General features: G+C 47.4%; 1 protein-coding gene across 2 annotated transcripts in view; it reads left to right on the plus strand.

The window, feature by feature from the left end:
• NXN (nucleoredoxin) overlaps nt 1–27413 on the plus strand; it is a 142319-nt gene continuing 114906 nt past the window's right edge. Inside the window, exon 1 of one of the 2 annotated variants that reach the window (XM_037070364.1) lies at nt 1–479. In XM_037070364.1, coding sequence (XP_036926259.1) covers nt 108–479 — 372 coding nt within the window. In that variant the 5' untranslated portion in view covers nt 1–107. The remainder of the gene's footprint in view (nt 480–27413) is intronic. The other variant, XM_037070363.1, reaches the window with a different exon arrangement.

A 27413-nucleotide genomic window follows, 5' to 3' on the forward strand; every position in this document is an offset into this window, starting at 1 on the left:
CCTCTCGCCGCCACCGCCACCGCCGCTGCCTCGGCCAGCCGCGCGGACCGAGAGAGCCGGGTTGCCACCGCCTGCACGCCCGCGTGCCGGGGCAGCGGTGCGCCAGGATGTCGGGCTTCCTGGAGGAGCTGCTCGGCGAGAAGCTGGTGACCGGCGGTGGCGAGGAGGTGGACGTTCACTCGCTGAGCGCCCGCGGCATCTCGCTGCTCGGGCTTTACTTCGGCTGCAGCCTGAGCGCCCCCTGCGCGCAGCTCAGCGCCAGCCTGGCCGCTTTCTACGGCCGCCTGCGGGGGGACGCGGCGGCCGGGCCGGGGGCCGGGGCCGGCCCGGGGCCCGGAGCCGGGGCGGCCGCAGAGCCGGAGCCGCGGCGCCGCCTGGAGATCGTCTTCGTGTCCTCAGACCAGGACCAGCGGCAGTGGCAGGACTTCGTGCGGGACATGCCGTGGCTGGCGCTACCCTACAAGGAGAAGCACAGGAAGGTGAGCGGCGCGGGCCTCTTCGGCGCCCCAGGCCTGGGTGCACACCCCTTCACGTTCCCGGGAGCCAGGTCGTTGCCGCCCCCCTTCCGCCAACCCACCCACTGTACCCTCTGCCTCCTCCATCATCTTTGCACACGTCCCCCCCCCCCCCCCCCCCNCCCCCCCCCCCCCCCCCCCCGCCCCGTCCCTCAGTATCTCCTTCCTCTGTGCCTGACCCCCTTCCCGGGACCCCGCTGGGTTGAGGCTCCCGCGGGAACTCCTCGGTGCCTGTGCCAGGCCGCACCCGCACGGGAAGTTTGACACCCTTCGGTTTCCCGACACAGGCTTGCGTCCTGAGGAGTCCAGGACCCTGTCCCCACAAGTTGGGAGACTCGCGTAGGGGGTGGCTGCGCTGGGGGTCTGGACTCCGTGACTCCTATCGCGGAGCCAGAGGTGCGGGGAGAGGCCGCTTTCTTCCTTCAGCCACTGGACTCCTGGCGGATACCTGTAGTAGGTGGGGGAGGGCGCTAGCCCCCTACCCATAATGCTCAAACCAGGAAGTTTCTTTTCTTTTCGAGAGAAATCTGCTTTTCTGGCCGCCCCCCTTTCCCTAGAACCCTGGACGCAGAAGCCGAGGATAGGCCGCCCTGCACCCCCGGGGAGGTGGCCGCTGACTGTGGTTTGGGGCAAGAAGGGAATTCAGTCCTCTACCTTCCCCACTCTTTTTGCACCGCGGCTGGACTAGTGGCCACCCGGGAGCTTTTCATTGTCTGGCTGTCCAGCCATTCTCCCCAGATGCCTCCCAGGCACAGGAACAGACAGTTCTTGCAGGTCTTAGTAGCTTGGTTGGTGGGCCACTGCCGTCCTGGCAAGCTTCGAATTAAATGCTGAGCTGATCCCATAGGTGCAGATTGACCAGAGGAACAAGGATTTGGGGAAATTTATATATACTGCGCTGTCAACTTCTCATTCCTCCCAGTTAGTTTGGGTTTTTGAGTCTATCTGTTGGATGAAGATGTCTATTTTAATAAGAGGAATTAAGGAATTTTTGTCATGAACTGAAACAGAAAACGTTTTGGGGTGCTCTTGCTTAATTGGTATGCAACGTGTGAGTCCAGTCCTTTTTCTGAGGAGAATCTCGGTTTATGGACGGGAGAAGGGCTGCACTGGGGGCCTTAAGGTCCCTCTAGGGAGTGTGGTAATGGCATACCCTGTGTTTGTTTTATGTGTAGAGAATCTTGTTAAGAAGCATGATTTAGATTTAGTGAGAGCAGAAGGCTAATACTGTGACCCCAAATGTCTCCAGTAAATCATCCATCGTGAAGCAGTGAAAGGTACAGACTTGGTATTTAAAGTATGAAATACAGTTTGTCCATGTAACACTGAAAGAACATGGGGTCACTAACCGCATGGAGGCAAAACTTGGCATTTTAAGCCCCTTGTAGGTAATTTTGCCCATCTTTGATTTATACGTTTGCTGTTGCATTAATAGGAATGGTTAGTCCTTTTTTGCTTAACAGTATGGAACCCTTTGTTTTCCTAAGTAGTTGTTTTTATAGGTCTTTTGGGGAGGAATAATGTTCAGAAAGTGATTAACCAAGTACTGTTTTCATCATCATGGCAAGTTTCTATCGTAGACCAAAGTCTGGGTTAAATAATGTCCTTATTGGGCCACACCAGTGACTGTAGGTTTTGCAAACATACAGTGATGGTAAACCGTGACAGACCTGAGGCCTGCTGTGGTTTTCACAGTGGGAGAAATACATTCGCTAGAGAGTAAAAATATGGAGCAAATTGAGATGTTTTGCAAACGCTTAAAGCTTTTTCTTGAAAAAGGAGGCCACTAGGTAGGACATAGACCATGCCTGGTTCTCTATGCCCTGGCCAGTCCCTTGACATGAAAAAATGTGGCCTGTGGCCCTAGCCTGGGCCAGCTGATTCTACCAGGTTGAGAGTCCGGATGACACCAGGCAGACCCGCATTTGGAAATACAGTTCAGCATGTGCACATGCCCAATCCCTGGGGCGTCCGCATTTAAAAATTTCATTATTTTGCTCCAAGTTTTTCTGTTTACTTTGTTCTCTAAAACAAGTCCAGTTTTGAGGCCACAGTTTCTGTTCTTGGATGCTCATGAATAGGCAACTCAAGATCTTATGCCAGAAACATTCTTATTTAAGGTGATACAACCAGGTAAAAAGACTCCAGCTGGGTTTCTTATGGAAAACATACTCTTGGAAATCACACAAGCCACGCACTCACTCTGGAAGGAGTTGTTTTCCGCTGGAAACCAAAGACATCTAGAACAGATTCCTTTTCTGTAATTGTGAGTTTTTGTCTCTCGTTTGAAATTGGGGTGCTTAGAAACCTTCGAGCTTGTGATGCCAGTTCCGGGATAAGCACAGTGAAGAGCCCCAGGCACCCCCAGTTCAGGGTGCTGGGTGGGTGACCATCGACCCCCTTGCTGATGGACTCTGCCCATGTCTCACCAACTATAAAAATAGCTCTATAGAAGAGAATTTTGTTTTACATTGAAGATAAAACAAAGTTCCAGATTACTAATTTTTTAAAGTTCTCATTAACATTTGCTCTTAAAGACCATTCGTATATTTCTTCCCTTTGGGATAACAAAGGGTATGGTTCTAATTAGTTATTGGCTGGCATTTCTCTAAAGAAAATTGAAAAATTATGGTGGGGAAAGAAAATGCCGTGTAGTATTGCTTTTTTTCTTCTTTTATTAATTTCCCCTTTTATGTAGTAAGAAAGTCTGCGGATGACCATATATGTTAAGCCTGCATTTTGCCTGGCTCCTCTCACCTTGATTGGAGCTGTGAGAAAACAGCAAATAAAAGAATTCTGGCATCTTTAAAATAGAATTGTTGATGGAAGGTAGTCCTGTTTCTACTTGCTTTAGTGGAAGGTGCAAAAGTAACCGAAGCTTCGTTGTCTGGCTTCCAAGCACACACATATTAAATAGCTGTGTAAAAATTGTAATTAGGCGATAGCAGAACTTTGAGTGGATTTATAAGAGCAGTTTCGTGAGGAAACATAATCCTGAAGTATAGGCAGTTAGACTTGTTTTAAGTAGGCTTGCTTTTTGTTCTGTTGGTAAACATTTTTCCAATTTCTGGAGATGTGATGAGTAGTTGGAAAGTGGTGAAGGTTCCGACCTTGAGATTTGATCTATCCCATTTGATCAGTGTAAGTTACTTAGTTAACACAGTAGATCTCCAGGATCTACTTTGGCATTACAGAGGAGAGCACTGGTTTGGAGGTTAAAGCCACAGGACTCAGCCTTGCCTGGGCTGGATGCCTGGTGGGAAACATTTGATCAGGGTGGGTGCGCTGACATTGAAGGGCACCGGTTTGCTGGGTCTGTCTTGGTCCTAGAACTTCCTGTCTGACAAGGGGAAGAAAAGGCCAGGGTGGGAGAGTGTCCGGCAGGGATCTGGACCAGTGTCCCTGGTCTACCTGTTGCCGCTGGGATAAGGGAACCTTTTTACTACCCCATGTGGGTTGCTTGTTCAGTGTGTTTCTTTTGGTTCAAACTAAATCAGAGGCTTGGCCCAGAATTCACCTGAATCCCTTTGGTTCTTCGCATGGGGCAGGGTTTGGTACCAACCGAGTCTTAGCTCCATCTCTCACACTTCTTTCTCCCTCAAACCCAAATTACGTAGCCACTAAGAGAATGATTTCTGTAACACTGACAGACTACTTTCTTTTTTTCTTTTTTAATTTTTATTTATTTGCCCTGGTTGGTGTAGCTCAGTGGATTGAACACGAGCCTGTGAACCAAAGGATCTCGTGCGGTTCAATTCCCAGTCAGGGCACATGCCTGGGTTGCAGGCCAATTCCCAGCAGGGGACGCACGAGAGGCAACCATACACTGATATTTCTCTCCCTCTCTCCTTCCCTTCCCCTCTAAAGATAAATAAATAGAATCTTTTAGCCCTGGCTGGAGTGGCTCTGTGGACTGAGCACAGGCCTGCAAACCAAGGGATTGCAGTTTGATTCCCAGTCAGGGCACATGCCTGGGTTGCAGGCCAGTTCTCAACAGGGGACCCAAGAGAGGCAACCACACATTGATGTTTCTCTCCCTCTCTCCTTCCCTTCCCCTCCACAGATAAATAAATAAAATCTTTAAAAAAATTACTTATTTATTTTCAGAGAGGGGAAGGGAGGGAGAAAGAGAGGGAGAGAAACATCAGTGATCGAGGTTGTGCCCTGAAAACCCAGATATGTACCCTGACTAGGAATTGAACCAGTGGCCTTTTGGTCGGCAAGCTTGTGCTCACTCTACTGAGCCACACCAGCCAGGGCTTTTCTTTCTTTTTTTGACAAGACTACTTTCAATCAATGTAGTAAAAGATAGCAAAAAGGCTTGGGGTTTTCTGCCTTCCATGTAAGTTCCACCCCTGTACTGGCTAGGAGAGGTGCCCTCTCTTGACTGTGTTTCCAGGACTTGGATCTGTCTAATGAGAAACAACAGTCCAATTAAAGTAATAAGAGCAATTTTCCTTGAGAGGCTTTTTCCTTGTTCCATTATTTGTAATGCATTTTTAATCTCATTTTTCTTCTCTGCATAATGAAGCTGTCTAGTGTAGTGCCTGAAAATACGGACTCTTGTCCATCTGCCTGAGTTCAGATCCTGGCTCTGCCTTTTATTAGCTCTGACCTTGTGCAAGTTACCCTACGTGTCCATGCCACTGGTTCCTCGTCTGTAAAGTGGAGATGATCAAAACACCTGCCTTACAGGACTGTTGTAAAGACTGCTGCATGGGATACTATACGCATGCCCGGCATATAGGATGTGCTCCCTAAGTGCTAGCTATTATTTGTTAATACATTCTCATGAAACTTAGTAGTTCATGTCATAGCTTGAGCCTTTGGAACACATCTCACTGTAGAATTGTAAAACTGTTACGAGGTGTATTTTTTAACCTTTCAAACAAATGACTTTTATGAGCATACAAAGGTATATAATGAAGCAGTTGAAAGAATTGCCCTCGAAAAGATTATAATTGAGTAGAAAGACCTAGAAGAATGAAACAAAAGCAAATGAATACATATTTTTTTCAAAAATGCCCCAGCTGGTGTGGCTCAGTGAATTGAGTGCCGTCCTGTGAACCAAAGGGTCGCTGGTTTGATTCCCAGTTAGGACACGTGCCTGGGTTGTGGGCCAGGTCGCCAGTTGGGGCTGCACGGGAGGCAACGACACACTGATGTTTCTCTCCTTCTCTCCCTCTCTCTAAAAATCTTTAAAAAATACTCTGCCTTAAAATACTGATAGTACTGATACTGACTGAGCTCCTTCTGTTTGCCCTCACAACAGAGACAGCAGATCGATAAAGCCTAGGCGTGATAAAGGGTAACAACTTTAGGATGATGAGGTACTCTTCTCGAGAGAGATGAATTGTGTACTGGCGATGGTGTCGCGGTGTGCCAGAGCTGTTAGGGATGTCTTCCACGGGTGGCTGCTTCACCTGGGCAGCTCGAAAGTTGAGGATCGCCACTCTTTCACGTGGGAAGAAATGGACTGTGCTGGGTCTCTGCAGCAGCAGAAACCTCACCCCCTAGGGTGGAACTGCCTCCCTCCCCAGCTCTGGAATGCTGTAGGATAGCTTTGCTCAGACTTGGAGCCTTTGCAGGTTTAATACTCATCTTCCAGTGAGCGGCAAGGGCCCTACGGACTAGCTGTCCGCAGCTCTTGCTAATTAATTTGTCTTCTGATAATGGGTTGGAACATGAGCCAGAGCTCAGAGAAAAGCAGTGGGTTTTGAGGTTAGTTAGGGTCATTGATTTTATTCTGTGCTGGTGTTTTGCCTTACCCTCTTTTTACCACTCTGCCTTTTGCCGGGAGTCCTTGTTTTAACATCAGCACAAATCTGAGAAGGAAGGCTCCGTGTTGTGTAGAGCAGGGGTTGGGGATGAACAAGCCCCTCCGTGCGAAGGGTCTTCTTTTTTCTGATGGGGCTCCCGCTGGCTCCATTCTGAACCAGACCGGGCTCATTACTGCATGACATCCTTTCAGGGGGAAAGCGGAGGGTGTGTTTTCTTTCTTCACATCCTGAATCCCCAGTGGTTAACCACCAGGGTGCTTAGTTTTCTGTATTTCATTAATTTACCATTATGCTTATTCAAAGGCGCTCGAAGAAAATGACAATGAATTTAGAATCTTCGTGCTAGCTTTCATGAATCGCTGGCATACTGTTGCTTTACATCTTGCCATTATTTTAAGAGTAAATAAGAATTCTTGAGTCTTAGGAGATTTCCCTGATTCTCTTCCACCCCTCACAGCAAAAGGGCGCTGCGTCTCCTTGTTTGACCACCTTCATTACGCTCAACCGGAAGGCTTTCTCTCCGTCCCTACAATCACTACTTGAGTTCAGGTTTCATTCAGACCCCTGTGTACACAACCTTCTCCGGCGGCGCCTTGCTTCTGGTGCTGACCTCTGAAATGATTCTCTAGTCTAGACTAGCTTCTCAGACTGTCTGTACTCAACCATCAGTTTTGTTTCGTGTTGTTGATTTCCAGTCAGTCATACACTGCCACAAGTGGCCTCACTACACCTGACTCCTCCTGTACAGCCTGAATCACCTGCGACTGCCCCCTGGGCTGACAGTGCACACGTTGGCCTCCTTCCTGTTCAACAAGACAAGCCCATTGATCCTAAGCTTGGATGTTGCTGTGGCATCGAGCTGCTGTGAGCGTTTCCAAGTAATCGTTCTCAGTTTTGAACTTGCCCATTGCCTTGGCTGGTCGAAAACAACTCCTGCACAGGCGCTGGGCTGCAGACCCACCTCGATCAGCAGTGCTCTGGGCTCTTTCCCAAGTGGAATGATAAGCCCCAAAAGACAACTTAGATCCTGCTTAAGGGTTCTTCAGCAGTTCACGGTCTCGGGGTCAGAGCATGCTCCCCGGCCTGCTCTTCTCCCTCATTTCCCACGTGTGTGTGTGTTTCCTCTCTCGCCTCCCACCTGGCTGAGTTTGGAACTTCTAAACTCAGTCCTGGTTCCCTGCTCTAAGAAGTTTTCCTGTCTCTTTTCCCTCTGGGAAAGATGCTTCTGTGAGCGTCCACAGATTGTATGCACAGATGTCCTTGTAATTAGCCTTTTGTGTGTGTGTGTGGTTTCTTTGGAGGGGGGGTTCTTTTTCTTTAGCTGGTAAGTTCCTTTAGGATGGAAACCAACCAAAGGGAGGTGTTCAGGTGCTGAGACCTGGATCACAGAAAGCGGGCATGTGACTTTGAGACTCAGAACTCGAAAGCATGGTAGTTTCCACATCGCGTGACTTGGACTGTGCACTTTCACTACTGCTTAGCTTGATTTAAAAATTTACTATTAGAGTTGGGCCTTAACTGAATCGTCTAATTGTACCAGTCTATACACCCACACAGTTTATGGGCAGTTTTGTTTTTTTTTCTTAATTGGTGCCTTAAAGAGCACTTAAATGAGCAAACGGATGTGTGACAAAGACTCTCCTCTATTTTTTAATAGAAATTTTTAAGATTTTATTTGTTTATTTTAGAGAAATGGGGAAGGGAGGGAGAAAGAGAGGGAGTGAAATGTCCATGTGTGGTTGCCTCTAGCACACCCCACACTGGGGACCCGGCCTGCAACCCAGGCATGTGCCCTGACTGGGAATCACACTGGTGATGCTTTGGTTTGCAAGCCTGTGCTCAATCCACCGAGCTACACCAGCCAGGGCTCCCCTCTGTTTTTGACATGCCAGAGATTTTAGCGCATTAAAATAGTCTCGTATCTGCAGACTTATCATTCCATGCTTTTTCAGTTCATACATAGTTGGTGTTTCTCTAACATCGCTCTTCCAAGCAACTCCAAATGCATGCGTATCACCTTCTTCCAGCAACTAGTAATCAGCAGACATTAAGCAGTTTAACTGCTTAAAGTAGGTTTGAGTTGGAGAACCGAAGCCAAGAGGATTGATTATTATTAGATCAGGGTCACGGTGCTGGATGCAAGGTCTCGGCCGAACTCCCTGAAATTCACCTCAGTCCTTTCTGTTCACGAAATTGTATCTTAAAAAGTGTGCACATCAAACATTCTCCACAGAGGAGGAGGGAGGCGAAAGTTCTCTTTTTAACCAGTGGCTTTTGGTGTGGGTTCACCTGGATAAGCACAGACTCCAAAATAAGCTGGAGGTGGGTTAACTGCTCAGAGCCTTTGCTGTTGCTCGGAAGACAGAAGAGCCAGAGCGTCTTTTCTGTTGCTGCCTTTGGTGGTTTTTTAGGGCCTTTTAATGATTGGGCTTTTTTTAGATCAGCCAGTGAGGTGCCCCCAACTCCCCTTCATCCTATGCAAAGCCTGCGGGCTGCTCTGGTGCTTTTGTTCCGAGACAAAATTGAACTTCAGGTATCCTGCCGAGATCCTAGGACTAAATCAGTCCTCCCTTTTATGAGGTTTTCAGAAACTGCTGTTCTAACTTCCACTGAAATTTCAAACATGTGCTTTCTGCTTTATGACAAGTAAGAAGTACAGTAATTGAAAGTCGCCCGAGTGCCGTTATTCTGGAGTAAAACCCTGTAATGGAAACTTTTGTTCCATGGCATCTGTGATTAAAAGCAAACATAAATTTTCTGCTGCTCGCTGGACATAACTCCGGGGCCAGATATAAATGTATTTTTGCATGAACTGCTCTTTAGAAAATCCTCTTTAAAAAACAAGGTAAGCCTTAACTGCAGCCTTCCTTCCTATCGCCTGTCACCCACTCCCCCTTGGAGTACTTCAACGTAGACACCAATTGCAGGTAAATGCGAGTAACTTCTCTGCAGTTCATAATGCTTTTATCTTGGATCATTGTTGAATAGTCATAAAACAGGGTGTGGTGAGTTTTTGCTGTTTGAGGGGTAGAGTTTCCCTCTTTGTTTTTCCTAGGAGAACTTTATCCAGATGAATCGGTTTCACAGTTTTTTATTTGTCTTTTTTGGTCAATATCCCTGGGATAAAAATCTGAATGGATTTAGTCTGTTTAAAATCAGAAGACGTTGCCTTTTTTCCCCTTTAAACGAGATCAGATCAAGACAGTTTGCTTTTGATCGTGGTGGCTCACAGCGCAGCTGCCTCATCTGTTACTCATTTCTCAGGGTTTGATGTGAAACACAAAGATTGGGCAGAACAACGTGCAATAGGGAAAAATCACGGTGTTGCCCTCTGCGCGCAGAACGGCAGGGAGGGCAGCCTTGTTCAGCCCTGGGCGCGAGTTCGGCTGCAGTGTACAGCCCTGGTGTCTGTAGGCCTTCCACATTATTTCACTGTCGTCCGTGAGTGTTGCAAATCTGTTGCATGGTGGAGGGGTGTGGATGCTGGATCTGGATTTCCTGGGTGTGAAGCTCTTTCTAGCAACGTGACCTTGGTGCAGGTTACTTAACGGTGTCACTGGTCCTTGGTCAGTAAGATGGAGATGGCAGTGCCGGCCTTACAGGGTGGTTAAGGGTTAAATGAGTTAACATTTGAAAAGAGTGTTGAGCAGTGCCTGGTGCAGTGTAAGTGCCATTTAAGTGTTTACCCCAGGCACTTGGATTTTGTTCCATATTTTATGGTTATTCAGATTATAGGAGAAAAGAGCTTCCAGCTTTTTTCTTTGTTTGTATCACCCCCTGCCCCCCCACCCTGACTCTCAGCACCTGGCTCTTTGCATCTAGTGGCCCTATCAGATATTCTGGTTTCTTTTTCATTTCTTACTAGGGCAGCAATAATTACCTGTCAGTTGTGGGTTACAGGACTTACCCATGTCTTTGAATGTGGGTAGAATTCCAGACCAGCTCTTTTGACTAATTGGGTGCTCAGTTTTTCTTAATGGATTCTATTTTTACTGTTGAGCTGAGAGAGAGTAGGGGAGAGACACTGGCTTGGGCATATTTCTCCTGCCATTCGTTTTAACTTTTTGTTATGGAAAACTTCAAACACCACACAGGTAGAGGGAATAAGCAGGGAACCCTTGTGCCCCCAGCACCGAGGTGTGATGATCATAGACGTGTGGACCCACCACCTACTCCTCACTGAATTACACTGTAGCCGCTCCCAGATATCGCATCTGTTTCCTTAATAAACATTTCAGTAAGTAACTGTTTTAAAAAACCATAACCACAATCTCCTATCATACCTAAAAAGTCCAGTAATTCCTTAGTATTGGCAAATATCCAGGCAGCATTTAGGTGTCTCCGATTCGCTCATAATTTCTCCAGTTGGTTTGTTTGAATCCAGATAAGGTCTACACATTACATTTGGTAGCTGTGTCTCATCTAACGTCTTTAACCTATAGCTTCCCTTCGTCATTATTTGTTGTTCCCCCCATTGAAACTTTCTGTCTCTGGGTCTGCCTCTTTGCCGTATCCCTAACCTTTCTCATCCGTATCTTCCCCTTTACCTAGGTCTGTAGAATGAAAGTGCCCTGGCCTGGTACAGTGGAGATGTCAGATGTAGGTCACCTTGTAGGCCTGGGTGGCTCACGTGCTGTCCTCACCACAGGTTGTCCTTTTCCCCACCTCTGCGCTCTGCTCTTCTCTGTGTGGCCCCTGACCTTTGGCAGGCTGTTCCTTGTAGTGGCGAGACGTAAGGGCCACCCACAGCTCTGCGTTTGCTTTCTGTCCTGTCAGAGCCCCACAGAAGGAGGCCAGCTCGGTCATCCTGCCATTTAGAGCCTGTTACCCCGGCTGGAGTGTGACTCCTACCCACACCTGTGTAGCCAGAAGTGGGATATGAACCAGGTGGCCTGAAATAGTAGGGACTACGAAGAGTAGTCCCAAGCCCTGGCCCAGTGTGTGGCTCAGTTCGTTGGATCACTGTCCCATAGCAAAAGGTTGCAGGTTCGATTCCTGGTCAGGGCACGTTCCTAGGTTGTGGGTTCTGTCCCAAGTTGGGGTGCATATGAGAGCAACCAATCAGTGTGATATTTCTCACATGGATGTTTCACTCCCTGTCTCTCTACCTTCTTTCCCCCTCTCTAAAATCAGTAAGTGTAAAGATTGACAGAGAGACAGAGAAAGTTCCCAGACCTAAACGCAGACTCCAGTGTGGTCTGCTCCAAGCACAAAGAGCAAGCTTACCGCCTCCTTTGTCCTAGATATTATCTAGACTGACATTATCACAGCCTCAGATTGCATTAGCTCTTCTGACAATCGAATCACACTGTGTTGACTCACTGGCCTCTTTGTCAACCAGAACTCAAGTCTTTCCCACCAACCTTCTATCTGAACAAATGAGAACAGCCCCAAAGCTTATATATCTGACCTCTTTAAGAATCAGTTTATTCCGATTTGATCAGGTTTCACAGTCTGTTCAAATCTTTCTGTTTGCCAGTGCTCAGTTTTTCATCCGCAATGACCGTAGCCCCTTCTGAGTGGAGAATAATGGTGTGATGATCCCTTCTAGACCTTGAGTCGGTCTAGGGATGGGCCCACCCCCATCCCCCACCCCAGGCAGACCACTAGAGACCTTCTCCAGGTTAGTTAGTCTTCAACCAACTTCAAGTCCAATCACTTCTAAACCTGCCTAGCTGTATTATTATTCAGCCCACGTTTCTTCACCTGGGCAATGCATTTATCGAAGACGGCTTAACAGATAGATAGCTTGCTGTAACTTACATGTTCACTGTCACCCTTTCAAGGAATGATGGTTTGAAATGATTCGTGGTTTTTGCACTCATGCTTGCTTCTAAATTGATCTTCTTTTTTAAAGTGTGTGTTTAACAACTGTAATTAGCCACAGGGTCATATTTAAGGGTTGAAGTCAACTTCGCTGATCTGAAGTTTGCAGACTCTCCCCCGTTTTTGCCCCCTTGAAAACCGGTACTCCTTCCATCTGTTAGTTGCTGGTGATATCACCGACAACAGTTAGGTGATATTATGGGCATATTTTCTCCCCGGTGGATGTAGTTCATGCCTTAAAGGAAGAGCGGCGAGACCAGCCGTGCACGTGTGGGGTGGTGCTACACTTGTTCCCGGCAGAGCAGCCGTGGGAGCGGGAGTAGCCGCGGCCAGACACCCCTGACAGCGGCGTGTGGTTGGGAGCATCTCGCTTGTCCCGGAGGCCCAGATCCTGTACTTCCTGAAGGCCGTGTGGCAATAGTGGCCGCCTTGTCCCTGTCCTAACCCCTGGCCCCCCACCCCCATCTCATTAGGGCACTAATAGTGCCTAAGGGAGCCTTTTTCTCAATGCCATTCTTCCCCATCAGGCGTGCTTGGGAAGAGAATCTGGCTGGCTAATTGAGTGTGGCCTTTCGTTTCAAAATTAGCAAGAGGTGTAACTAGCTACGGAGTAGCCCAGTGTCCTTGTGTGGATAGATTTGTTTTTCTTAACATTTGACTTTTTAGGACGAATCAGTCCATTTATTCTGAACAATTTACTTTACTTTAAAATGGATTTGTTTTCTTAACCAAGTGTGTTTGCACATTTAAGATTACACAGGAATCTTTTATGTGCTTGGCAGTTTGGTGCCCAAGAATTCTGACATTTTGCATGTTAGGCATAAAGGTGTAAATTGTAATTAAATGCCTTAAAACACTTTTCCTGAGGGGAGTCACTTTCCTAAATTTGCACAAGGTCATGGGCTTCAACCCTCCAATGCATTATTTTAAGCTTTTACAAACGTTCGTAAGAGTAAAATACCACTTAATACCACTCGGGAGTGTTCGCTTTCATTCGGGTCCATGGAAGGTATTAATTTGCAGGGACTGGGGTGGAACACCCGAGTCTTGAAACATTTCCTGCAGCGCTGCCTTCCGGTGGAGGCTCAGCTTGTGACTCTTCTTCTGAGACCATCCGATTCTGTTCTTTGGTTGCCACGGTCACAGAGGTGGCAGTGGCCAGGCGGATCTGGTCCCTGGAACGAGACACGGTGTGCCTTCCCAGGGAGAGCGGGGTTGGTTTGTCTATGTGGACAGCACGGGTTACGGCTTTACTGCTGTTTATATTTAAAAGCCATTTACTGTATTCCTTTACTCAGCATATACTTCAACTCTATTTTTCCACTTAGTAACTTTTTTCCATTTGCAAGAGAAAGCCAGCGTTCCATTTTTTTCATTGTAAAAATAATCCTCTTTCCAAAGATAACCACGGTTAATAGTGTCTTGTGTATTCTTCCAGCAAAAAAAAAAAAAAAAAAATAGATGTATACCAAGTATATTAACTGTCTGTGCTTAAATGTTTTTCACACGAATAGATTAAGCATTTGAAAATAATTTTTATTTTCTGAAAGGATAGTGCCTTCACATGTTAAAAATTATTTTTGAATGAAAAGAAAGGCATGCAGGGAAAAGTATGCCTCACTCCTGCTGATGACTGTAGTTTGCCTCTCCAAAGCAGCCCCCATTATGAGTTTCTTGAGTGTTTCTTCAAAGGTGTTTTGCACACATACATATTTTTTAACCAAGCTTCTTAACCGGATCTTGCTCATATTCTTGGTTCCCCTTGACAGGTACTGCTTTTTCTGTCCCAGGTGGGTACAGACTAAAACTGCCATTGCATAGCCCTGTGATTACTTGGTGTCAGTGAACCCAACGCAGAAGCAAGGAACACAACCCCCCAAACACTCCCATCCATCACTGGAAGGAAGAAGGCCTAGCCTGATATGCTCATCGAGTATGGTGGGCTCAGCCACCTCCGAAAGCAGTTTCCCTGCCCCCCTTGGGATGCACACAAAACCATGGGACGACAATGCCTGTGAACTTCTCCCTGCCGGGCCCTGCCCTTTGGATGAATTGAGGATTTCATTCTCTGGGGCTGTCAGTCTCCCCTCCAGAGGGTCCGTGGATTTACCCAGGGACAGAAGGCTTCCCTGTGCCACCAGGCACGCACATTGCACTGTGCCCTTTGTGGTGACTTGCACTGAGGACCCGATTTCAGGCGGTTTTCTACTCACTGGAGTGGGCTGCATCTCTAAAAAATCCGTCACCCCAAAACCCAAAATTTGGGAACAGATAAAAAAAAGAGCTTATGACCATTATTTTCATTTTAGAAGGGTCTTCATCTTAGTAGGCCAGATTGTTTTAGATAGTAAGCTTCTAAGAAGTGTTCAAAATGTGATTTTTTTTTCTACTTAGAAAAACTCCCTTACATCTTTGGAATGCATCTATTTTTCTGAGAAAAATGTACAGCTATTACCCCCAAAGTCACCTTACCTGGTGTCGCACAACCCTTCCTGAGCATCCCTTACTCTTTTCAGTATAGGGCAGCTGCAAAAACTTAGAGTTCATTTGGTAGATTCATGTAGGCAAGTTATGGGGATCAAATAGGTTTGTTAAATCAGTAGATAACAGAAATTAGGAAAGGCAGACTTTGCAAGGATCCAGTGAACCTTAAAAGGGGACGCGATAAAGAATGGGAAGGGGATCAGTGTCTGCCTAGAAGGGAGACCATTTTCTGAACAGCCAGTCATAGATGCGGATTCAATGTATATCCTGTGGGTCAGAACGAAACTACAATGATGCTTGTCTCATTTCGCCCTGAAGGTATGCTTTAGCGCTGTATATGATAGGAAGACACTGGAAATGCTCTGCATGTTCAACATGGAGTGGTAAGCACGTGGCAGTGCTCAGAGTCAAGGCGAACAGCTATGGCAAATGGTGTTAATGGCCTTTGCTGGAACACAGAACTGTATGCTTCAGATAATGTGTTCAAAAAAGCAAGATCCAGACTTCCGCCAAGATGGAGGCATAGGTGGAAACACTGTGCCTTCTCCCACAACCAAGTTTGGATACAACAAAAGTTTTGGAGAACCAAGACACACCCAGAGACCAGAAAACCAAATTATACGGAAGTCCGACAGCTACGAACCGTTCAACGGGGACGGTAAGAGAGGCAGAGCCAGCAGCGGAGCAGGGTCGGGAAGGACAGACCTAGGAGCGCAGGCAGCCCGGACCTAGTCGGGGTGCGGGGCAGACTGACCAAGGTTGCACATTCGCGCGCAGTGAGACGGACCACACAGGCCCCAGGAGGCGAACCCAGTGGTGGAGGGCTGACAGCGGTGGCACACTCGCGTGCAGTGGAGTGGGGTGCGTGGCCCTGGTGACGGTGGTGGCTGCGGTGCTGGTGGGGGTCGCGGCTGCGGGCGCCAGAGGGAAGCCATTGCCCCTCTTTGACCCCGCCCCCACATACAACGTCACAACCCAGCAACTGAGTTGCCCTGCTCTGGTGAACACTTTAGGGCTCTGATCCTGCTATGGAACAGGCACGAACAACCCAAAAGATGGCTCAAGAAGAACTCAAAGTCCCAGAGCCAATAACTCTAAGCGACCAACAGATTGCCAGCCTCTCAGAAGCCCAATTTAAAACACTATTTATCAGGATGCTCACAGAATTGGTAGAGTACAGTCACAAATTAGAGGAACTTAGTCACAAATTAGAGGAACATATGAAGGCTAAACTAATTGAAATGAAGGGAGATGTCCAGGAAACCAATAGCGATGGAAAGGAAAATGGGACTCAAATCAAGGGAGTGGACCAGAAGGAAGAACGAAACATCCAACCAGAAAATAGTAAAGAAACAAGAATTCAAAAAAATGAGGAGAGGCTTAGGAACCTCCAGGACATCTTTAAACGTTCCAACATCCGGATTATAGGGGTACCAGAAGGGGGAAAGAAACAGCCACGAGTGGAAAACGTATTTGAACAAATAATAAAGGAGAACTTCCCCAGTCTGGCAAAGGAAATAGACTTCCAGGAAATCCAGGAAGCTCAGAGAGTGCCAAAGAAGTTGGACCCAAGAAGGAACACACCAAGGCACATCATAATTACATTAGCCAAGACTAAAATGAAGGAGAGAATCCTAGAAGCAGCAAGGGATAAGGGGACAGTCACCTACAAAGGAGTACCCATCAGACTGTCAGCGGATTTCTCAAAAGAGACCTTACAGGCAAGAAGGGGCTGGAAAGAAGTATTCCAAGTCATGAAATCCAAAGACCTACAGCCAAGATTGCTTTATCCAGCAAAACTTTCATTTAGAATGGAAGGACAGATAAAGTGCTTCTCAGATAAGGTCAAGTTCAAGGAGTTCATCATCACCAAGCCCTTATTATATGAAATGCTAAAGGGACTTATATAAGAAAAAGAAGATGAAAAATATGAACAGTGAAAGGACAGCAAACACACAGTTATTAACAACCACACCTAAAACAAAAGCAAACCAAGAGGACAGCTAGATCAGGAGTGGAACCATAGAAATGAAGAACACATGGAGGGTTAGCAACAGGGGGGTGGGAGGAGGAGAAGGGGGGAGAAGGCACAGAAAATAGCATAGATGGTAGGTAGAAAATAGATAGGGGGGAGGGCGAGAATAGTGGGGGAAATATAGAATCTAAAGAAGTTGAGACACGTGGATATAAACTAAGGGGGGAGAAGGGTGGGGGAGGGAGTGTGCGGGTGGAGGGGAATGAAGGGGGGAATAGAACAACTGTAATGGTATAATCAATAAAATATATTTTAAAAAAAACAAAAAAAACAAACAAAAAAAGAAATGAGGGTGATTATAAAAAATATATATTTCAGTAGAAAATTATAACATAAAAAAAAAGCAAGATCCCAAATTATACAGATGCCGTGATTACAGCAGTGTTTAAACCGATGTATAAGAAGACAGATTGAAATAAATACCCCAAATTGCTCATCATTATGTTAGGATAGTGGTGTCTACGGTGGTGGGTCCCTGATTTTCAAATGTTCTGAATATAATCACTTTTGTAATGAAAATATAAATATATGTGAAGAAAATGATTGTGCTTTTTTTAAACCCGCACCTGAGGACACGCTTACTGGTTTTAGAGAGAGGGGAAAGGAGGGAGAGAAAGAAACATTGATTGGTTGCCTCTTGCACATACCCTGACTGGGGACTGAACCTGCAACCTAGACATGTACCCTGACCAGGAATTAAACCTATGACCTTTGTGTGTAACGGGACGATGGTCCAGCCGACTGAGCCATACCAGCCAGGGCAAAATGATCGTGGTTTCACCTGAGAGAGTGTGCACCTAGTTTTTGATTGCGTGTTTTACTGTAGGGATTTCCCCTCCTTTTGATCTAGTTAGCAGTTTGGTGGTGTTTTCAGAAGGTGAGTAAGTAACCTTGCACGTAATCATGTCTTATTGAGCAAAGGAATGTGGGGGAAAAGAATTAGCTTGCAGCCCTTTATTTCAAGAAGGCTTTCTGGAAAGAACTTGAAAGTGACCTTTTAAAATGAGGGGGAGGATAGTCCAGTGGATTAAGAAAGAAGGATATTCTGGATATAAATAACCATGTGGGAATGAAGGGGAAAGTCGAGAAGGAGAAAGTTCATGTGATCCAGCTAAAAGGGGTAAGCGTGGCGTGGAGAAAGACGACACATCTTGGGAACCTGATGCCTGAGTGACAGGGGCTCCCCTTGCTCAGTGGGAACGATTTTACCTTTTATAAGGAAAACAAAAGTCCCTTTGGCAGATGGCCAGGAAAAGACATGTTGGGTGCTGGTGACTTGGAGGTGCGATTTCGTGCGTGAGGACTCTGGGACGCTGCCTGCCGTGTTCTGTTTGCGAGGTGATGGTGGCCTCTCTCAGGGTTTGGGCTCGGAATGAGAAAGGAGGTCTGGATTCCAGACATGCCACACAGTGAGAAACAGATGCTTTTCTACCAAGGTGGCCAAACTCAAACCCGAGAACTGCATCCTGGGCCGGGTTGCAGAAATGCATTTTCTGTTGTATTCTTCCTGATATCAGAAAGAAGAAACTCAGGTGAACAGCTTCTGTTCGTTAAATAAAGCAAAGGACATTCTTCTGGGAAATTTCCACTACCGTGGAGTGTTGGGGGAGAGGGAGGCCGAGACGGCAGGGACCAAGAAGCCCCCAAACCGGATTTCTCACTTAGTGTGTGTTCACATTATAAAGGCAGGGTTGTGCTTTGCTTTGCTTTGCTTTGTATTGGCACTGGCCCCGTGGGACCAGGCCCCGGTCAGCCCCGTGGGTTTGGAGTAACTCGTTCGCCGTAGGCAGTGTGAGGATGCAGAGAAATGAAGGACAGGGTCCCCTCTCTTACAGGCATTAATAAACTAATTGGGGAGATGAGGCATGAGATGCACACATACACATTTAGAGTCCCTAAGGATGGTGTCCGGTGTGGGAGGGGGTCGCTCTGAGAGCCTGGAGTTCTGTAACCTGGTCACACAGCAGCCAGAGAGGCCGGCCCCTCTCCTGAGCGACCTGGGTCAGATCCCTCCTGCTCTCTGGCGTTGAGATCTCGGGCAAGGTACTTTAATCTTTCCAAGCCTCAGTTCCCCATCTGTAAAATCGGAAGGATAAGCGTATGTGCCTTGTAGGGTTGCCGTAGAGATTTGAGGAGGCACATGATACGAAACGCTTTCAGCACCGTGGGAGGCCCGTGGTGATGGGCCGGAGGTGGTAACTGCTGTTTTGGCAGACCGGAAAGTGTCTGAGGGCAGGGACTGCTGTGCTCTTCATCGTGGGTCATTCGTACCTAGTGCGTTTGGTATAACTTACTAATAAATATTTAGCACAAATATTTATTGAAAGAAAGAATGAGTGGTCTGGACTGAGAATTGAAGAGCTGGCTGACTCCTGTAGAGAGAGGAATGGAATTCCAGGCATAAAGGTGAGTCTGAAAGTTAAACAAAGGCATGCATTCTTCTTTATGTTTGTGCTATAATCATAATTAAACAAATGCTCTTATTATGTAACACGGGACCGATGTGGTCATTGAATGTTAAGCTGGTGAGGAGACTGAGGCCCAGAGAGGAGGTGGCCACGTGGCTGACCAGCTTCTAGGTTGTAGGTCTCCTTATTGCTGGGTTGGTGGTATTCCTCGGCACTTTTCCTGGTAGCCCTTTAATTAAAAAAAAAAAAAAAAAGCCCAAGCAGTGACCGAGACATTGCCAAATTTTGCTCCTCAAACAGAGAGATAAGCATCCTGAAAAAGGGAAATGCTGCAGTCCTATTTTTCCTGAGTAATTTTGTGTATCTTGGCCTCTAGAAAGCAGGACAAGTTCCCTGGTTCTGAGAGCAGAGCTGTTTTCCTGTGGCAGGGCCAGGGTCAGGCCTGGGGTGCTGGTCAGACCTCCTCTGTGGAAAGCCTCAAGTGGCTGTAACTCATTGCTGTAAAAACAAACATGTTACCTCCCTGAACAACAGCGTGGGGCACTTAAGCACGGGATTACCAGGGCTGAAATACGGGCAACGTAAAGAAAGGAATTCAGAGAGAGCCAGGTGCTTCAATCTGTGCATCTGGGCTGATGAGACTCTGAAGTGTTAAAGAGAAATTCCATTCTGATGACTCGGGCACAAAGTATTTTTTCCTGTTGGGCCAGTGGGGAGGGGAGGGGAGGGGAGGCGTGTTATCCTGGGGCCTGCCCAGCAGTTAGCGCCCTTCCCGTGTTGAGGGATAGCCGAGACCTGAACCCTTAGCACTTGGCCCTGGGGCCAGGGGTCAGGGGAATTTGCCCTGTGCTTCAAGGAGGTTATTCCAGCCTGAGTGGGAAGATAGAAACCAGAGCAGAGAAGAGCAGAGTCAGTGCAGAGCAGCCCTGGACACATACTTGGCTTCAGCCTCAAGAGTTTTGGAAACGGGGCTGCTGGGGCTGGCCAGCTGTTTCACTAGAGGGAGAATTGAGATGTTCAGAAACTTAGAGAGGGAAACTGAAGCCAGTGCTGATTATTGAGTCGTGTTGGTGTGCCTTGAAGCGCCTTGTACTTCCTGCAACCCAGCACGGGTCTTCCTGGAGCTGTGACTTCCGGTTTGCTGTGTACAGAGGTGAGAGGTGACATGGAGCTAAGGTGACCGTGTATGCAGGCATGGTCATCTCCCTCCACGGTCACTGTGCCTGGAACTTGTTTTATATGTGTTTCCGATGAAAGCACTTTATTCAATACAAATCGTCGACTCAGTAACACTGAACTGTTGGCCTCAGCACTGTGCCCTGTGCCTGAATGAAGCTCATCTAACCCTCGAGGCTCACCGCAGGGGCCTCGCACTTACAACACCAGGCAGCACTTCAGCACCCTGCTCGGGGCCGTTGGGACAGTGAAATCACCAACAAAAAGCACAGCAACGTGGCACCAAGCGGGCCGCCACAAGGACACTGCTTACAGTCTGATTTGAAACGAGGCAGATGCTTGTCCCCGCAGCTGGGGACATCTGTGGTGGGTGACTCAGATGCTTTCCCACCACGTACGTGTCCACGAGTGACCGTGAAGGTGTTGCTAGAGCGATTTGGGGTTACAACAAGTTTTAGCAGATAGGTGAATTCACAAATACAGAATTCTTGAGCAGCGAGGCTCAACGATACCCATTTTTCCAAAATATGTTCCTGAATATGCAGACCCTCTGTAACTTAATTTACTGCTTAGCTTTGGGGCCCAGTCCTCTAGCAAGTTCGTTTACTCTCCCCTCCTTTTCAATCCTGGAGTTATTTACAAAATTAGGAAATACGAATTTGCAAAAGGAAAAAAACCTTAAAATCATCCAAATGGCACAAACCAGAGATCATTATTGTTTACATTTTAGTGTCTATCTTTCCAGAGTTTTTAATGTAAATATATATCTATCATCTGTACTCTTGCATATTTATATATATATAAACAAAATTAGCATCATGCCATACTGACTGTTGCATCACCTGCATTTGCAGCTCCTCGTCGCTGGAGCCCAAAGTGAGAGGCAGGAGTGAGTGGTCAGGGGTCAGGCCAGATGGGCAGGTGTGGGGGGGGGTGCAGCAAATGAAGGGACATCAGAGTATGGGACTGTGTCCTGACAAGGCCACTGGAAGGTTCTAAGCACGGACATCCCACAATCAGATTAGGTAGAAAACCACAGTGGCTGTGCAGACAGTGGACTCGAGGAGGAGAGACTGGAGCCACACTGCCCAGCATGGTGGCTGGGTGGCACCCAATTGCTCTGTGGCTGTGAGCAAGCACCTTGCGGTGTGGCCGGTCCCCGCTGTGGCTGGTCCCCGCTGTGGCGTGCTGCGTTAAATATCTACCGGGTGTCAGTGAGGGGGTGTGAAAAAGATAATGTAAAACTTCTCAATAGTTTTTATATCAATTGCGTGTCAAAATGATAATCTGGATATATTGACTTAAATAAAATATATTATCAAAATTAATTTTACCTGTGGGTTTTTAAAAGACCTTTAACGTGGCTACTACAACTTTTTTGACTGCATGTGTTTCTGTCAGACAGCACTAAACCAGGTGGGGGGAGATGATGAGGGTGGTTGGGTGGGCATGGGAAGGAGGGCGCGTGGGTTTGGGAAGCATTAGGAGGTGTGCTCCATGGCTATGTCCCGGCTTCGGAGCTGCAGTGGACTGAATATTTACATCCCTCCCAAATTCTTATGCTGAGGTCTTAACCTACCCCAATGTGATGGCATTGGGTTGGCCAACAAGTTCATTTGTTTTTTTCTGTAAGATGCTCTGGTAGCGCTTGGTTGTCTTTAACTTCATTCGAAACAGTTTTGTTAGACTAGCTTGTGGCAGTTGTCCGGTCAGCGTGCATTTAAAAAAAATCAAAATTAGTGAATTTTTGTGTAGCCACTTTAATATTGAAGATGGAAGAAAATAAGCAACATTTTAGTTTATTTTTCTTTATTATTTCAAGAAAGGTAAAAGTGCAACTAAAATGCAAAAAAAAATTGCACAGTGTATAGAAAAGGTGCTGTGACTGAATGTGTCGAAAGTGGTTTGCGAAGCTTCGTGCTAGAGATTTCTTACTGGTTGATGATGTTTCGTGGTCGGGCAGACCAGTTGAAGTTGATAGCAATCAAATCAAGATATCATTTGAGAACAATTAACATTATACCATGTGGGAGATGGCCAACATATTCAAAATGTCCGAATCAATTAAGTTATTGGTGAAAATGAAAAGTGTGTCTTATTACATGGAAAAAACCACACGGACTTTTTGACCAATCCAGTATTTGGAGATGGGGCCACTGGAAAATAATAAGGTTTAGGTGAGGTCATGAGACTGGGACCACCATCGTGGAGGTAAGGCCCTTGTTAGAAGGGGAGACAGAGCTCGCTCCCTACCAGCCCCCACCCATGGGAGGACCCGCGGCAGCAGGAAGGCAGCGGTGCACAGACCGGGAAGAGAGCCCTTGCTAGGCACCTTTCTGCCAGCACGTTGGATGTTGGATTTCTGGGCCTCTCCAGAATGGGAGAAATAAATGTTGTTGTTTATGCTGCCCAGCCTATGGTTTGTTAAAGCAACCCCAGCTGACTACAACAGGGGGTGAGACAGGAGGGAGTTAATGTCACCAACTGAGATAGGGAAAGTGGAAGCAGGTGTTGGTGTTCAGCTGTCTAGCTGCCTGGGTACCGCTCTGTGGACAGGTAGGTCTGTGCCTGAGACAGATCTGTGGGTCACCAGCAAATAAAGCCACAAGAGGGACTAAGAGTCCCGGAGAGCTCCAGGAGAGAGAAGGAGCTGGCCTGATGGGAGAAGCTGGGGAGCACCACATGGACCTGGGGACAGGAGAGCAAAGGAACAGAAAAAGGAGTACAAGTAGGGGTTGGTCACAGAGTTCCAGGGAAGGTGTATCAGAGGGGGGTGAGCATGCAATCTAGAAAGAGTTCTATAAATCTTCATGAAGCAGTCTCTGCTCTCTGTTAGGGTTGATAATAATCCTTGCAATTACATGGCATTTACTTTTTGCCCAGCACAGCACCGCAGGCTCCACACAGTTGCCCCGCAGGGCACCTGCTATTGCTATTCCCATTGCACAGGGCAATGGACTGAGGCACCGAGCTGTGAGGTAACTGGCCCAGAGTCATGTAGTAGATGGCACCTGCAGGACTCCAGCCTTGGTCTCTCCGACTCCAGCTCCCACAATCTGACCTAAACTTTTTTTTGCAGCCCCCAGACTTGCTTTGGCAAGAAGTGGGCAACTGTCCTTTCAGCCTTAGTCACAAGTGCATTCAACCACAAGAAAAAATTCTACCCTTCCTTGAGTGCTGGCCTTGTGGGAGCAAGGATGATGGATGGCAAATTGGGGAGAATTTTGCATTCCAGGATGCTGAGGTCAGGGTGTGTGTGAGCTGAGTGGCACTGACGTCCAGGGTTCGGGCTTTGCTCCGTGACCGCCTGGCAGCCATTCATGCCCTGGGGGTCAGTGCGCCCCCCGCCTGGGTGCCTCTGGCTGTTGACCGCGCCGCGCCTGTTGCTTTCCTGTTTCATCACTTCTGGCCTTATGGCCGCTCCACTAATGAATCTCCAGGACCCCAGGCCAAGGGCAGGGTTGGAAGGCCTCCTGTCGCCCATCCCTCTGGGCCCAGACTTGCCTTACAGGGAGGAATGCCGCCCCCACCCCCAGCCCTGCCCAGACTCGTGCCTGAGGTTTTACTGCTTTCGCTCACTTCCATACATGGAAGTGGGGCTGCCAGCCTCTGCCTGGAGGGCGCCTGGAGCCGGAGTTTGTTTCCTCACAGCTGACAGACACCCCCTGGCTCACATTTTAAAAGCGTATTTATTTAAAAAGACCAGGGATTTAACCACACATAGCTGCAAAAAGAGAACTTGGGCATCTCAACAGAGAATAGGCAGTAAAAGTTGCAGTCTAGTTCCTGAATGCTGAGGATACAACACTTATCTCCAACTTTGTTTTTTTTTTTTCTTAAAAAAAGATTTTATTTATTTACTTTTAGAGGGAAGGTGGAGGAGAAAGAGGGAGAGAGACATCAATATGTGAGAGAAACGTCAATCCATCGCCTCTCATGTCATCTGGGGAGCTGGCCCACAACCCAGGCGTGTGCCCTGACCTGGAATCGAACTCGCGACCTTTCACTTTGCGGGGTGACTCTCAACTCACTGAGCCATGCCAGTCTGGGCTCTCCAACTTTGTGATTGTTAGAAAGTTCTCATGATGTGAGTGCTAAGCTCTTAAATCTTAAAATAGGTAAAGAAACTTTTTGGGGGGAGAGGTCCATTTTATAATCATATATGTATTTATTAACATCTATCCACACACACACTTTCCTCACTGATTTGAGAAAAAGAGAAGAAAATCCGAGGGGGTGATCCAAAATGTAGAAGTCTGCCGATGCAACAAAGCGATAGGAACGGCCTGTGCCGTCCGTCCAAGCAGGTGCAGCCCTTGAAGTCTCCAAGCTCTCATCTGTGAGATATTTAAGAAATTCTTTGGTTCTTTCAGGGAAATGCTCTTCTCATGAGCTATGGTTCCTTGTTTTTGTTTTTCTTTTGTTTCATAAATGAACAAGGATTAGACCTTGTAAGAGTTAGGCTTCTAGAAAGTGATCGTCGACAGCAAGGGATTCTAAAGTCGTCTTGGGAAATAGTGGCTGTAGTGTATTTCTCCCAGAGCCATCGTTACTGGTTTGGTACCTGGTCTGCGGGTCGGTCCTCTTGTGCCAAACTTACCGTATTGTCTGGTTCTTTTCCCTCCTACCATCGCGGGCCCAGTTCTTTGGAGCTCTTTTGCTGGACTTTCTTTGTGCTGTGCCTCACATCTCTGAGGTTTGTTCTAATGGCATCTGAATTATTTGAAAGTCATAATTCAGGGTGGTAAAATTCTGGAAGCACGTGATGCACCACGGTTTGGGTTTGGGGGACTGGAGGAAGGGGTGAAAAGACTGACACTAGCCTGACAGTTTGCTCCCCCCAACCCTGCTGCCCAAATGCTAGATACTGTCCCTGCGTTAGAGGAGAGATGAAAAATAAGATCGAATCTAAAATAGTCCTTTTTTATCTTGATTTATTTTGAGCTTAAAATAGCAAACCTTAAACTTCTTGATCTCTGTCCTTGCTTCCCTCCCCTTCACCGGATCCCAGTCTTTAATAGCGTGAAAAGATTTTGAAATTCTTCCTTGAGTCTTTCCTGCCTCCAGGGAAGGGGGTGAATGGGCACCAGCTTTATGGTACAGTCCCCATGTTGATCTGAAGTCCTTCTTTTGCTGCTTTGCTAGTTAAAAGGTTCCCTCCTGAGACAGGTGGAAGTGTATTCAGAGGACACTGAATTTGTAAGTTGGATGGAACTGCCTTTGGAGTGAAAGGGCTTCTTTTCAGCAACCTCTTTCCTCACTTCTTTTAAAAAATTTTTTTAAAGATTTTATTTATCTTTAGAGGGGAAGGGAAGGAGAGAGGGAGAGAAATATCAACGTATGGTTGCCTCTCATGTGTCCCCTGCCAGGAACTGGCCTGCAACCCAGGCATGTGCCCTGACTGGGAATTGAACTGCGATCTTTTGGTTTGCAGGCCCTCGCTCAATCCACTGAGCTGCACTAGCCAAGGCTCCCCCTTCTTTAAAAAATAATTTCTGACCATCAGGCTGTCATCAACCTACTAATTGTTTTGCCTCCAAGCAGAACCAAGATTTGGGGCAAATTACTTTTCCTTGTTGAGCTCTTAGGCCTCAGTATCATCCTCTCAGAAGCTGCTGGCCAGATGGCTGCTACCACAAGGTGTGGGACCTGCAGGGGGCCTTGCACACACCATGGCTGCTCTCAGGCTGAGTAAGTCCCCAGGCTCTGGGGAGAGCGGGGAGGGAAGGGGGTTGGAGGCCCTCGCTTTGCTGCCTTGTCCAGACTGAGGAAGGGAGGTGGGACTCTCACGAAGATCAGTGGGAGGAAAAGGAGACTGGCTCCCCACTCTTCCAGTTCTGAAGCGTGGGTTCTATATTATTATGGAGAATACAGTTCTTGACCTCAAAGTGCACAGGGGAGAGGCAGGGACCCCAGTTCCGTTAGGTTGACTTCAAGAGCCTTGTTCCAGGTGAAACCTCAGTGGTGGTTTCCAATCCTGGCCAATGTTCTGAGTCACCTGATGAGCTTTTGGAAATACGCATTCCCAGCGCTTATACACTGTTATGTCCTCAGCAGATAGCACAGTGCCTGGCACATAGGACACGTGCTATATAAAATTAGTTAAATGCATGGGAAACCCGTTTTGTCTGCTCATGATGCCTAGGAAAGTGAGTAGGCACAGTGTCGTAGCCAGTCATTCGTGCACACAGAGTCAGAGCGAGCTGTAAGGTGTATCCTCCCTTCCCTGTCAAGCCCCATACGAAGCCATGCAGCTTCGGTCCATCCTGGACGAGGTCTTGCTGGTGATCATTACTAATGTGCTTTTAAGTCACTACTGTACCAACATGTCTGCTGCCTTGTGATCTAGAATGAGACTCTTAAATGAAGGGGAGGCTGAGAGTATGTAATCATACAAGCATGAGAATTACAGCTTTCATTTATTGGGTATGCACTCTGCCAGGACGTATCTCAGGGCTCTGTTCATATTTATTTACTTCTCACGTAACCCTTTGAGTGAGGTGCTGTTGGACTGAGTACTTTTCTCAGTCCTGCTGGTAAGTGGTTGAAACAGTATTTGAACTCCGGCCCTTTCCCTAAGCTGTGCTGGACTGCCTAGTAACTGCCCAGGGCTGCCCTTTCAGGAGGCGCCTTCCATGTACCAAGCACGGAGATGGAGAGCACTTTACATGTGCTGCCTCGTTTCACTTCCACAGGAGCCCTATGTGTATGTTACGTGCCGTGGAGTTGGCGTCAACTCCCAGTGACCCTGCGAATGAGTGGTGTCCACACTGTCCTGTCCTCAACAGCCCTGCTCAGCTCCTGTGGGTGTCTGCCCATGGCTTCTGTTGTGGAGTCCGTCCATCTCACACTGGGTCTTCTTCTTTTCCTGCTGCCTCTGTTTTTCCCAGCAGTATTGTCTTTCCCTGCCTTTTTATGAGGTTCCCAAAGCAGGGCAGCTTTGGTTTTGTCATTTTTGCCTCCAGCAGTGCATCAGACTTGATTTGCTGTAGGGCCCACTTGTTCTTCCCAGGGGTCCAGGGTGTCTGTAGATACACTCTGTAGGTAAGGTCTGGTGCCACGTTTCAAATGAGTCCAGTTGTTCTTACCAGCCTTCTTCACTGTCCAACACTCACATCCATGCACAGTAATTGGGAGGAGAAGCGTGTGGGTGACCTTAACCTTGGTCTCTAAGGACACGTCTGTGCTC

Source organism: Sturnira hondurensis, unplaced genomic scaffold (assembly GCF_014824575.4).
Source record: "Sturnira hondurensis isolate 20B ecotype Veracruz unplaced genomic scaffold, ASM1482457v3 Scaffold0018728, whole genome shotgun sequence".
Classification (NCBI taxonomy): Eukaryota; Metazoa; Chordata; class Mammalia; order Chiroptera; family Phyllostomidae; genus Sturnira; species Sturnira hondurensis.